We start from the raw sequence: 12,437 nt of genomic DNA, 5'->3' as shown, positions 1-12,437 counted from the left end.
AGCTGGGATTCGAACCTAGACCCTAGCGTAGGCTAAGCCAGTTGAACAGGCTCGCCCGTGACCATCCCGCCAAACGGCAGTTTGACCTGACCTCACAGGCCTGTGAGGCGCCTGCTACCGTTGGTGACAGGAATGGAACTGACGGGGTATATGAGGGCTTGCCATCAATCTTGGGGCAGGCAGGACGGGGGCGGGAGCAGTACGCTCCTTCTGTTGCTGGTCGTTGGTCGCTCCGTGAATCATCATGACGTACCTCGATAGTTCCATGCCTTCCTTATTCCACAGTCACGATGGTTCAGCTCACGCAAGGTCGATATAGCAGCAGGACTTGAGTCCTCGAACGCTAGGGAAAATGGAACCTTTTACACAAAGCAAGTGACTTGAAAAATTCTTCTTCAGTCAGCCATTTCATATCTGCAAAGGGTATCACCGCGTATGTATCACGCCAAAACCCAAGGGCTGCTTCCTCGCTGAGGAGACAGACACCACCTGGCCAAAAAAGAAGATATCCCGTCGTAGCCCAAACGCCTTCCACTCCAAAAGCCGACCAGGAAAACAAATCCGGGCAATTATTCCAAAGCTAGCCCTCCCCGTAGTAGAACACTTCATTCTTCCGCTTACGAAAATGATACCACACTCGGACACGGGCATCCAGCTTGATCTGGTGGCCAGGCTCAAACGAGACCTCTGCCCACGCGCGTCTGTTGGACGTCATGTAGCCAGGACACTCGGCCATGGCCTCCTCGGGTTCGTAGCAGTAGTACGTTATCTCCGAGGGCTCTGAGAAACGAACGGTGGGCTTGGTGATGGTGTGATTGCTCATGGTGACGTCCGTGTCTTTGTTGTTGCTCCTGGCAAGCTCTGCCTCCGCGTTCTCTGCGTGAACTCGATCCCTGTATGCCGCCATCTGTCCCCTGTGGTGAAATTTGCGAAAGTACTTCTTCACGAAGCCGATTTCGTCGTGCCAGGAGCCTTTGTCTGTGAAAGGGAAAGCGCAATTAGTCATCGGCTTTTGAATTCATGGCAGCGTAACAAAGTGAGGATGTACAAAGTGAATGAGGCGTGAACAAGAGAAAAAGCAGGGAAAGACAACTAAGGAATAAGGTAGGAAGCAACAAACAGAAGTAGCCAGGGGAATCACTGCCAAGGTACTTGTGATTCGGGTCGGTCGATTTGTTCTTGAGGCAAGACCGCTTCGGCTTAGGTGCAGAAGACGACGATGATACGCTGCCGCTGCCGCCGCTGCCCCATTTGAACTCGACCAGCTCCATCGTGGGATCCGTTGCGAGCTCCATTGGGGGCGCCGTCGTTACTTCAATGATGACGGGATTCATGTTTGTCTTTCAACTATCTGCCTTTTACCTCTGTGGAGGAGCAGAAGCTGCTGGAAGGGTTCAGCGATTCCAAAAGGCAAAAGCAAAAATGTCGGTAGGCCCGATAGCTGTACGATGCTGGAAGGGAAAAAAATGATGGACTCGCTATTTGCCGTGTTTGGCGATCAAGGTAGCAAAGCTGGCGCAAAAGGTGTTGTGCTGGGTGGGAAAGTAAATGGTGAGGTGCGGCGGGAGAAGTTGCGATAGCAAGTTGGGGAGTTGGTGGAGGGATGGAGGATGTGAAAGAAGGTGGGCCCAAAAGGTGAGGCTGAAGAGTCGCCGGGTGGTGAATTATTTTGAGAAGGTGAAGTTGAGAAATTTCCTGCCTTCCCGCTTTGTTGACAGTTGCTTGGTCGACGGAAGTTGCCCTCCTCTCACCCTGTGTAAGTCAAAGGCAGGTGCGATGGGGACTTGAGATGAATTTTGGATGATCGTGAATCCACAATGCATTTGATCCATGCTTTCAGCAGACTTGGATTAGATCTTCTCGATGCCAAGTCTAGCATCCTGTCCATCCTGAGTCCTGGCATCTTTTTTCTCATCACAATGATTGGGAGTCATTATATCGAAGATATTTTCTTGAGGGATGCGCATTTCTCCTTCAATTGTCTCTGTGGTAGGAACTTGGAAGGAGGAGTGTTCAGATTGAATACCAAGGTACCTTAGACTATTCCAAAAGATGGATATGTCGTGTATGCCACCTTATTCTCCTGTCTTTGACAGTGGCGTCGCATGTGAGCCTCCCAAATCCTCCGTCGCCTCTCACTGCAAGCCCAGTGCCTCATAATCGACAGTCGCAAGTACACCCTCGACCGTCCAGTCGTGTGAGTCAATTTCATCGGGCTTAGCCTGCTCGTCTTCCTTGCCTTGTTCATGTTCCTCAGCTTGCTCGTTGTCCTGGGGCCATCTATCAGCCTCGACTTGCTCATCAGCCTCGACTTGCACATCAGCCTTGGCTTGTTCATCTACAATGCAAGGTCTATCCAGGACAGGCATCTGAACAATCAAGTCAACAAGATACTTTGACTCCTCCTCCCTCTCCTCCCTCTCCTTCTCCTCTTTACTCTCGATGGTAGGCAGCAAGAGAGTCTTCCACATCTTCCTATCGTCCTCGGGGGTGAACACCCGTTGCTGGAAATAATCGCCGTGGTGGTTTTCCGTGGCAATCTTCCGCTTTTTATGACACTGCAGATACTCGTGTCGCTGTGCGAGATCCATGAGCTTCTCGTAATTGGGGTGTCTCTCTACCACGGGTTTCGGCTTCCATATGCCCCTGTTTGAGAGGAAAGCCCTGATGGCCATCCAGAGGTTAGATACCATGATGTAGATCTTGAGTAGCTTGAGGAAAAGGGGCGAAGGCTCTCGATCAGTATCCGTATCTGCGGTGGTATTCGCAGGGACAGGGGCAGAGGGGTCCAGGGCGAGGGGGCTACTGCTCGTCGACATAGTGGACACGCTTCTTTGTAGAGAATGTTTTGATCGTTATGAGCGAGTTGAGCAGTATCTCGATGGTGATGACGAGGCTGCAGAGGAAGGCGATATCCCAGATGACGGACATTGGCGGCGGATGAGGATGAACGACTATAGGATGGAAGGTGGTCGTTGCTGTTGAGCAAGTATTGTTGATTCTGTAACGAAGACTCGAAGAGGTGGAGACGGTGATGAATGGCTGTTGTTTTTCTGAAGATTGAAATGTTAGTTGCCATCCACAACAAATTCTCTCCCTCCCCAGTCTCTTCAGCCCGAAAATCCAAGCGAAGAACAGGTGATCACCTACAATTCTTTCTGCCGATCGATTCACGATGCCCAACTCTAGGAGAGAGTTGCGGCATCCGGCATTTTATACCAGTCTAGCCCTCTATTCGGAGATAGGTCGATGCTAGACCATCAGGGCATGGTACTTGACTTGTACGAACCTTGGTCTCGAAGATCCTTGTTGCCATCTCCGAATAAACACTAAAACAAAAGTCACGATGGCTACCAAGGTTGAACATGAAAGGGTATTGTAATTTTCTGCAAAACTTTAAAAACTTCATCATTAGACATAAAGAACCGTTTACATGCCAGAGTACGCGTTGAGCGCCAACTGGCCACCCAAGTGCGCATACAAGACATTGCTACCCGCAGCAATCTCCTCGTTCTTGATGAGCTGCATCATACCCGCCAAACTCTTACCCTCATACACGGGGTCCGTGATGAAACCCTCCGTGCTGGCGCCAAACTTGATGGCGTCAATGGTGACCTGGTCGGGAATACCGTAGACGCCGCCGTGGAACCGGTCATCCAGAATGATATCCGCCTCGGTGATATCGCCCTCCTCGAGGCCAATCTTGGCGCCCGTGTTCTTGGCGATGCGCAGCACCTGGTCAAACGTCTGCTTCACCGTCGCAGAGGCGTCAATGCCGATGACCTTGCGCTTCTTTCCGCCCAGCTTCTCCGCGAGCTTGAATCCCGCAACCATACCCGCCATGGTCGAGCCCGTCACCGCACACACGATAACCGTGTCGAAGAACACGCCCAGCTCCTTCTCCTGCGCCTGCACCTCGAAAGCCCAGCGCGCGAAGCCCAGGCCGCCGAGGGGGTGGTCTGATGCGCCGGCAGGGATGTAGTACGGCTTGCGTCCGGCGGCGAGGAGTTCTTCTTTCAGGTTGGCGAGGGTGTTCTTGTGCTCGATGCCAAAGGTGGAGGGGTCGAGGCGGACGTCGGCGCCCATGAGGCGCGAGAGCTGGAGGTTGCCGACCTTGTCGTAGACGGGGTCGGTCCAGTCAACCCACTTCTCCTGGACGAGGGCGGCTTTGAGGCCGAGCTTTGCGGCGACGGCGGTGACTTGGCGGGTGTGGTTTGATTGTACGCCGCCGATGGAGACGAGGGTGTCGCAGCCTTGGGCGAGGGCGTCTGAGGCGAGGTATCTGGCGTGTGTTAGTTTGGTTCTGGGTATACCTTGCCTTCATGGTGCAGTGAAGGAGGAGGAAGAGGAGGACTCACTCAAGCTTGCGGGTCTTGTTACCGCCGTAGGCAAGACCAGAGTTACAGTCCTCACGCTTGGCGTAGACGTTGACCTTACCGCCGAGGGCGGCGGAGATGCGGGGGAGGGGCTCGATGGGCGAGGGGCCAAAGAGGAAGTTCTCGCGAGGAATGCTCGCAAAAGGTTCGGGGAGGACTGCCGCCATCTTGGGTTCTTTGGTGTGTTGTTGAGTGATGTAAATAAGTCTACTTGGAAAGGGAGGGGTATCAAGTGGCGAAGAGAAGCAATACTGAGAGAGGAATACGATACAAGAGAGACATTGTGAAGGAACGCGAGGACAAGGCTCGTCTTTAATAACAGAGTCGATGGATATGTGATGTGACGAGGAGCGACGTCGGATGGGATGAGGCCAAGAGGCGGGCTTGACTCGGGTGGGCGCAACGCGGGCGGGTGGATAAGGGGGACGGTGCAGTGGTCCACCTGCTATCTGCAACGGGATCGCGGGGCAATTTGGCGATAAGAGATAATGATAGCGCTTGATTTGGGTGTACTTTACTTGGTTCGATTAAGACAAATGTTATCAAAATATTCTTGTTTGTGGTAAATAAGTCAGGGTAAACTTCGATGAGTTGCTCAAGTGAAGCTGGACTCAGTCTCACGATGAGTTTCTCACATCGCGGGAAGCTATCCACGAGCAGTGAGAAAGAAACGAGACGGAAGCTGCCCCTCCATCAATGGCGTTTAGGGGACCTCTTTCCCCTGCGATAAAGACGACTGCCCCGCGGCGGGGTCACTTCGAGGTCGCAGTGAGTGACAGGACATGAAAGAACCCCGCCATCAGTGGACGGAAAACTGCCGGGAAACTCGGGCAACGCGAATTCCGCGGAAAACTTCGCCAAACTTCGCCGGACGCACCGCAGTCGCTCATCCTTCATCTCTCCACGTACAATCTCTCTCACAGCACAGCAATCACACCATTTCCCGCTGGATAGGTTGGGCGTTCCGGAAAACTGCCCATTCAGTCTCTCACATACGACATTAGTAAAGTGAATGTGTATGCGCGGTCACGACTCCAGTCACTACAGTGGGAGACGACTCACTTCATGATGGCGATCTCATTTTGTTTCTCATATTTTACTTTTTTCATTCAGGTTTGCAGACCCATGTCTTCTGAGAATCTCTATGCGGGTTTTCGCCAGTCTCATGAAGTAATGCAACGTCCACGTCGTCGCACCTCACATGGTGCACCAAATATTTTCTCCCATCCTCACGAGCGCTCTAAATACAATTTTCCCAAAAAATGCTAACCAACCTCATCAGAACAAACTCTACTCCGCATCCAACGGCGCGCGCGGAGGCACGTTGTTCACCTGGATACCGCCCCTCTTCAACTCCTTGCTATCAGGGAACGGCAGAACCCACCCGCCCTCGCTCTCGGGCGTCGAGAGCCACAACCGCAACAAGTGCCGGCGCGGCGCCGGGTGGGGGTGGTCCGTATACGCCGTCCGCGCGTGGAGCAGGTGCGCGTTGCTCAGGAACTGGATGTCGCCCACCTCGAGAATCATGTGCAGCGCCAGCTTCTGGCAGGTATCCTCGAGCGTCTTGAGCGCGTGCAGCTGCTCCTCGCTCAGCGGCGGGATCACGCCCTTGTCGGAGAAGCGCGTCAGCGAGCGGACGTAGTACGGGTCCCATTTGCAGTAGACGCGGCGCTGACCGCCGTTCTCGATGTAGAAGACCGGCTGGCGCGTCCACTCCTCCTGGCCCTCGGAGACTTCGCCCTTGCGGTCAAAGTACCAGATGGGTTTGGTCAGGGTCTCGGCGACGTCCGGGTGGGAGCGCTGGAGCTCGTTCCAGACGGCGTGGATGCTGACGAGGTCGCTCTCGCCGCCCTCGGCGGAGCGCTGGACGCAGAGGAGGCCGACGAGGTCGCCGTCGTCGGCGTGGAAGAACTGGCGGGCGGTGGTGCGGTAGATGCGGACCTTGTCGATCTGGGTCGGGTCGTCGCCGACGTCCTTGACGTGGCCTAGGACGTGGCCGCGGCCGTTTTGGGAGACAAAGTAGCCGAGGTAGGTGCCGAGACCCATGTAGCCGACGGCGGTCTTGTGCGGGCCCCATTCGTTGGCGGGGAAGCCCTTGAAGAGGACGAAGCCTTTTCCGTCGATGAGGTCTTTGCGGAGGTCGGTGAGGCGCTTGCCTAGTGTTGGAAGGGGGAAGTTGGACTGTTGGTGGTTGTGTTAGTGCACAGTCGTCTGGGTACGGGTTGAAGTCGTTCGAGTGAATTTCTTCATCTCTCCTTCGAGGAACAAAGTCAGGCGTACCTTGGAGATACCCGTCAGAGGGGTGTTGCTGGCGATGAAGGCATCGGAGGTGCGGCCGAGCTCCTCAACCTCCTCAGGGGTGAAGCGGTGCGTCCACTTCTCGGGCTGCTGCTCAAACTCCTCCTTGTGCCAGACCGTCGGCCCTGAGATCTCCTTGGGGAACTCTGCGTAGGGCTTGAGGGCGTCGTAGAGGGGGTTGTGCTGTCCCGATGTGCGGATACCGTCGGGGAAGATGTTTCTGGGGGCATCGTCGTTCTTGCCCTTCCAGGGGCCCTGAGAGGGCTGGACGGGCTCGTCAATGAGCGCACCTGGGGCCATTGTGATGAAGATGCAAGGGGTATCAATTGAGAGAAATGAAAAGGTGTTAAGGTGAGGTATCTGGATGAGGTCTCAAAATGAGGGGAAGTGGCAGATGAGACGGACTTATATCACAAAGACTGAAATTGGAGAAGGGGAAAAAGGTTCTGCAACGGGGAGAGAGAGGTTTTATCTGATCTACCCCTCATTACACATCACTGATATCTGCTGTATAAGGTACTCACAATTGAACAGGCACAATGTAACAATGCTACAACCGTCTGGCCGGGTTAATGGTGTCGAGCTCTCATCAACAGATTGCGTGCTTGGGCCCCCCCATATCGCAATGGCCGTCCGATGACGCGAGACACTCCTGCTGTGGGGCCCGCCGATCGGGGGTTCAACTTCCATCAACATGGACGACAACGTGGGACCCCGCGCCCCAAAACCTCCGGTCCTTTGACTGCCGACCGCTTGGAACCGGGACGCATTGTGTCTGTTCAGTGTTACTATTCTCCAAAACAAACTTTTCTTGCTCCGCTGTCATACCCTTGCTCTTCTCTTTAACCGACATTTTCTCTCTCGATTGCGTGATTGTCTCTTCTCTGGAATTCTCTCTCAGAGAGTTGGACAATCAGGAGTCAGGTCTCAACACCCTCGGTTTCCGGCTGCTCCCGCAGGAACCGACAACGGCGGCGCGGTTCACTGGCTCTCAATCAACCCCCTCTTCCTCTCCTCCGCCAACCTGGTAGAGTTTCGGTAACTTTGACGGTGCGGCGCTGAAAGTTCCGACGACTTGGAGACGACCCCAACACACCATCTTCCGCTGGCCCCTGGTTCGAGTTGCGTTATCACACCCCGGCACGAATTACAACGGTTCGACGATCGAACCCCTGTCGATTCTTTCCTCCATCATGATGACACACGTGCTGGATCGCGCAGATTCTGAGAGATTTACAGATTGGATGTGCGGTCAATGAGCCGAATTCGCTGTTAAGAACAGTAAGCCATGCAAGCATTGGTGATCCTTGAGGCTTTGTCTAGAAGTCTATTCATCCTACTGCTAAGCGGTTATATCTAAGTGCCAAGGAGCACTATTGTAAACATGGCTTCCGGCAGTGTACATGTCACAACCTCTCGACTTACGTTTATCCAAGAATCAACCTCACACCCACCCGAAACCGGAGATGAGGAGGACATAGCTCGACCCATAATGAACCCATCTTCACAAGCCGCATCGTCCAGGCACGATACTCGATCACTCGCAACATCAAGACCCCCCAAGTTCTTGAACAATCATGACTAGCCCCCAAACTCATCAATGACGCTCCGCGGCTTCGTAAACGTCCCAAGAGGCACATACTCCAACCCATCCATTCCGAACCCCTTCGGCCCGCCAATCTCGATGCCCCGCGCCGTGGACGTCCACTTGTCTGACGCCGTGATGCCGAGAACCACCACGAGAAGCCCGTACCGGTACTCTTGCGTGCCGAGGGCCTCGCCGTTCTGCGCGTCGAGGACGCAGACTAGGTCTGGTACGATTGTGAGGATCTGTATGAGTGCGAGATGTGTCAGTTTCGTACTCTTCACTTTCCTCTCGTGATAGGGATGGGGAGTTGTCGGGACTCACATCTTGCTTCCCACTGGCATCAACCCTCTTTGCAAGAATATTCTCATTCTTGAACGGTATAACAAACTTCTCAACTCCATCGCCACCACTACCGCCGTCAGTATACCCCTCAATGATAACCTCTCCATAAGCGTGCCCCATCCTCGTAACCCTCTCGACGCCTACGATCTTGCCCCTAAACAGAACCCTCGCCGACTCCTTCCCGCCAACGACATCAGCAACAGCCTCGGCGACTGTGTCGATGGCATTGGTGCACCGCGCCATCGCTACGGCTCGACCAATCCTCCAGGAGAGCGATATGGTGTTCTCGACGACCCAGGACTTGGTATCGCGGCCGCTCACTGGCCCCTTTGCACAGCCTACATGGGAGCCCATCTGCGAGAGGGCGGCGCGGAAGGCGCGTTCTGCGTCGAGTTCTGTGCGGGCTTTTGTCATGAGCTGTCATTAGTTTACATATAAGTCAGCGCGGGCTTTCATTTTCTCCACACGTATCTTCCGGTAGGTTCAAAAGGGTGTTGGGTAGGATGAAGGGCGAGAAAGATAGTGTACCATGATTCTGCCGTTTCCATCTGATATACACGATGGAATCATCGTAGCTTTCTTCTCAAAGACTACAGGGGTCGTCTGGTGGGAGATGGGATACGCGCGGCCCATCCAGTCACCGTCGATTGTCGGAATATCGAGATTTGTACTGGCGCCGAGGATGAGGCCCTGCAGCCCGTTGCCACCTCCGATCTCGAGGGATATCACGGCCGTTGGCTCCGTTTTGAGGTATGCGTAGAGTTCTCTCTGCGACTCCATGATTCTGTAAACCGCAAGGATTAGAATCCGAATATTCCGTCTTTAGCGGATAGTTTCACTGAGGAAAGGGGGAGGACTCACTCATCACCATACGGCTTCTCGATAGATACTTGTGGCGACCCCTTCCCGCCGCCGCAGGCCACAACACCATCGTCCTTGAGGTCGTAAGGGGAGATGATCTTGACCGTGGCGCCTGCGCGCATCATTTCGCGGAGGCGGAGCATGTGTTGATAAGGTGAGCCACCGCCTCCTGTGCCGAGAATGTAGCAGCCTGTTGTGATCCAGTCAAGGTCTGTTTCGGAAATATGCCATTGGCGGTTGAGGATTTTTGGCTTGTAGCCGTCAATGTAGTCTTTTGTGTAGACCAAGGGTTGCGGTGATGGGATTTCCTCGCTTTGAGGCGGTGCCGGTGGTCTAGGTATTTCTTCGTCGTAGTTGTCGATGTCGTCTGGGATCGTGGTTGTGTCCAGGGATGCTGTTCTGGAAAAGTCGAAATCTCCTACGGCTTTGATGATGATTCGTGACTTGTTTGCAATGTACTGTCGAAGGAAACCTCCAGTCAGCCGAAGCGTACCTCTGATGAGGTACTCGTCGTGTCATAAAAAACATACCTGCAAAGGGAAACTCTCTACCTCAGCAATAGTTACACTCTCCCGCAAAGCCCCATTCTCAACAGCCCGATCAACAGCCCTCCGCGACAGAGCCTCCACAACCTCGGACACGCTCTTCATCTCAGTGCTCTCAATCGAGTCAACAACACCACTAACCCTCGCCGTCGCAGCCCCAATTGCATTCGCAACCTCAGACCACGCAGGCTTGACAACCCTGCTCGCCCCCTTCAACTCATCCGGCGCAATAACCGCGCCTCCGCCGACAAGAACGACGGGTATATCCTCGGGCGAAGTCTTCATCGTGTCTACAATCCGCTCCAGCATCGTCTTCACCTTGGCCTTGAATGCTGGTACGTCATCAGCGAGGCCGCTTGTACCTTCGACGAGAGACCGGTCTCCGATATCAACGGTGTCTGGATCTGCGAGTACAGTATAATCCGTAGCCGTCGCGACATCGCCGCCGAAAACGAGAGCCCTGGTCTGAATTTGATATCCCACGCTCTGTGGCCCAATCACCATCCCGCCGGTGCGCTCGTCTTTCTTGACGATAGATCCGCCTCCGAGCCCGATGCTCTTGACATCTGGGTAGGAAAAGTTCGTCCGTACTCCGGCGATCTCGCTGTACGCCGCCGCCTGTCTGGGGAACCCGTTGGCCAGTAATAATCCCACGTCCGTCGTTGTCCCGCCGATATCGACTACCATCATCGGGCCCGCCCCCTCCTTCTCTTCCTCCAAGTTCCTCGTGAGGAACGCCGCACCGCGCATGCTATTCGTCGGTCCGCTGGAGAATGTCCTGATGGGCAACCGCGCCGCCGCCGCAGCCGGCAGAATCGTCCCGTCGTTCTGCGTCACGAAGACGGGACATCTCAACCCTAGCTGTGTAACGGCATCCTGGAAGGAGCGAATGGTTCGTCTGGCGAAAGGAAGGATGGAAGCGTTGAGGATAGCCGCGTTCTCACGCTCAAGAAACCCGATATTCGCCACATCCTTTGACATCACCACGTCAGCTCCGGGGTAAATATCATGAATAATCTCCGCCGCCCTCTCCTCCTGTCTATACACGACGTCAATGGGACTGAAAATCCCCACAGCGACGATACTTCTGATTCCCTTGGCGCGAATAACCTCTACCTCGCGCCGCACAGCGTCTTCATCGAGCTCCGCAATCAAGTCCCCGTCAATCTCCAACCCGCCGTCGACGAGAGAGCGGTGGGCGCAGATGATTCTGCGCAAGGCGGGAGGCCAGTCGACGCCGGCGGGGATGGTTGCGGAGAAAGGACCACAAAGGCGGATGACGGCGACGGGGGCGAGGCGGGTTGCGTCTTGTTCTATCACGGCGTTGATGAAGTGCGTTGTGCCGATTGTGACGCTTGCGATGCGGGAGGGGGGGATGTTGGAGGTTGAGAACATGTGGGAGATTGCGGTTGTGATTCCGGTGCTTGGGTTGGGTGTTGTTGGGGTCTTTTGGGTGGCGAGGATGCCGAGGGAAGGGGAGGAGGAGGTTGGATCGAGGATGACGCCATCTGTGTTTGTTCTGTTTGTTTTTGTTAGAAGTGAGTTGATGGTTGGGAGGTGGGAGTTTGGGGTTGGTGATGTGGAGTTTGTCAACGCAGAGGTGAGGTAAGGCGAGGTGAGAGGTGCGTTACTCACCCGCCGACGTCGACGCCTATCCTCAAGGTAGGGACTGTCATTTTTGTGGATGAGCTGGTGTTGTTGGAATTGTTTCCCTAACGCTTGTAGGTTCGGATAAATTGCATTGCATGCAAAGATAACTGTCTATAGGGAGGGTGGTACGAGGTCCTGCCGTGAGGGCGTTTGCGATAATGATAGCAGGTGAGATGCAAGTCATACAACTGAAGTATCGCACCTTCTCCGACGCGGTGCCGGCATCGGGGTAGAGGCCGATATTTCAACCCCGGATTCCGAGATAGTGAACCCCACTTCACCAACGCCAATCCTATCAAGTACCACTGCGAAGGACTACTAGGTAGGGGAAGCTAAGGCACTTACACAATTGAACATTTCCACCCCTTAGTTCAACACTGTCATTGGATTGGAACACTCACTCGCAGACGAGCGAGTCCGAGGCGATCGACCACCATTTCTTATCACCCGGCATGTCACTAACGGGGAACGCCCCACTGCTCCGCATCCTTATCATCGGCATCGAGGACCAGGTTGGCCGGGAGGAGTGGGTTACATCAAGGACGTTTTGGGAGCTGACAAGCTCGCGGGCACGTCGTCCGACGCTCGGAAAGTCGCCGACGTATTTTCTCTTTTCAGAAATAAAGAGGGCAAGGAAATGGGGGCAAACTCAGACTTGCCCCGGAAAACTGCCCCCGAACCTTGCCCGGCATGCAAGTCAGACAAGGTCGCGATTAGCAGTGCATATCTCCCGCCAACCTATACGCTTTGCTCTCTTACAGAATCAAGAATGATGGG

General features: G+C 54.4%; 4 protein-coding genes and 1 further gene across 4 annotated transcripts; all 5 read right to left on the bottom strand.

Annotated features, from left to right (window-relative positions):
- Nucleotides 1–580: 580 nt before the first annotated feature.
- HER10_EVM0004964 (uncharacterized protein) lies at nt 581–1,295 on the bottom strand (the record flags this gene model as incomplete). Its single annotated transcript, XM_035474590.1, has 2 exons — nt 581–978; nt 1,121–1,295. The coding sequence occupies 2 exons, from the start codon at nt 1,293–1,295 to the stop codon at nt 581–583; spliced, it is 573 nt and encodes a 190-aa protein (XP_035327946.1).
- Nucleotides 1,296–2,135: 840 nt separating this feature from the next.
- Nucleotides 2,136–2,931, bottom strand: HER10_EVM0007691.
- A 498-nt stretch (nt 2,932–3,429) lies between these two features.
- On the bottom strand, nt 3,430–4,696 carry HER10_EVM0013189 (1-aminocyclopropane-1-carboxylate deaminase; the record flags this gene model as incomplete). Its single annotated transcript, XM_035482553.1, has 2 exons — nt 4,359–4,696; nt 3,430–4,282 (listed from the first exon to the last, which is right to left on the bottom strand). The coding sequence occupies exons 1-2, from the start codon at nt 4,541–4,543 to the stop codon at nt 3,430–3,432; spliced, it is 1,038 nt and encodes a 345-aa protein (XP_035328680.1). The 5' UTR covers nt 4,544–4,696.
- Nucleotides 4,697–5,666: 970 nt separating this feature from the next.
- HER10_EVM0011636 (TfdA family Taurine catabolism dioxygenase TauD) lies at nt 5,667–7,111 on the bottom strand (the record flags this gene model as incomplete). The annotated part of the gene is made up of 2 exons (XM_035481063.1): nt 6,657–7,111; nt 5,667–6,557 (listed from the first exon to the last, which is right to left on the bottom strand). The coding sequence occupies exons 1-2, from the start codon at nt 6,972–6,974 to the stop codon at nt 5,667–5,669; spliced, it is 1,209 nt and encodes a 402-aa protein (XP_035328538.1). The 5' UTR covers nt 6,975–7,111.
- Nucleotides 7,112–8,230: 1,119 nt separating this feature from the next.
- Nucleotides 8,231–11,686, bottom strand: HER10_EVM0009083 (uncharacterized protein; the record flags this gene model as incomplete). Its single annotated transcript, XM_035478582.1, has 6 exons — nt 8,231–8,504; nt 8,584–9,021; nt 9,133–9,388; nt 9,466–9,923; nt 9,996–11,529; nt 11,646–11,686. 6 exons carry the CDS (start codon nt 11,684–11,686, stop codon nt 8,256–8,258), a joined length of 2,976 nt encoding a protein of 991 aa, XP_035328315.1. The 3' UTR covers nt 8,231–8,255.
- Between the last annotated feature and the right edge of the window lie 751 nt (nt 11,687–12,437).

This window comes from Colletotrichum scovillei (genome assembly GCF_011075155.1).
Source record: "Colletotrichum scovillei strain TJNH1 chromosome Unknown Contig00010, whole genome shotgun sequence".
NCBI lineage: Eukaryota > Fungi > Ascomycota > Sordariomycetes > Glomerellales > Glomerellaceae > Colletotrichum > Colletotrichum scovillei.
Note: the sequence above shows the minus strand (reverse complement) of the source record. Positions and strands in the feature narration are given on the sequence as shown.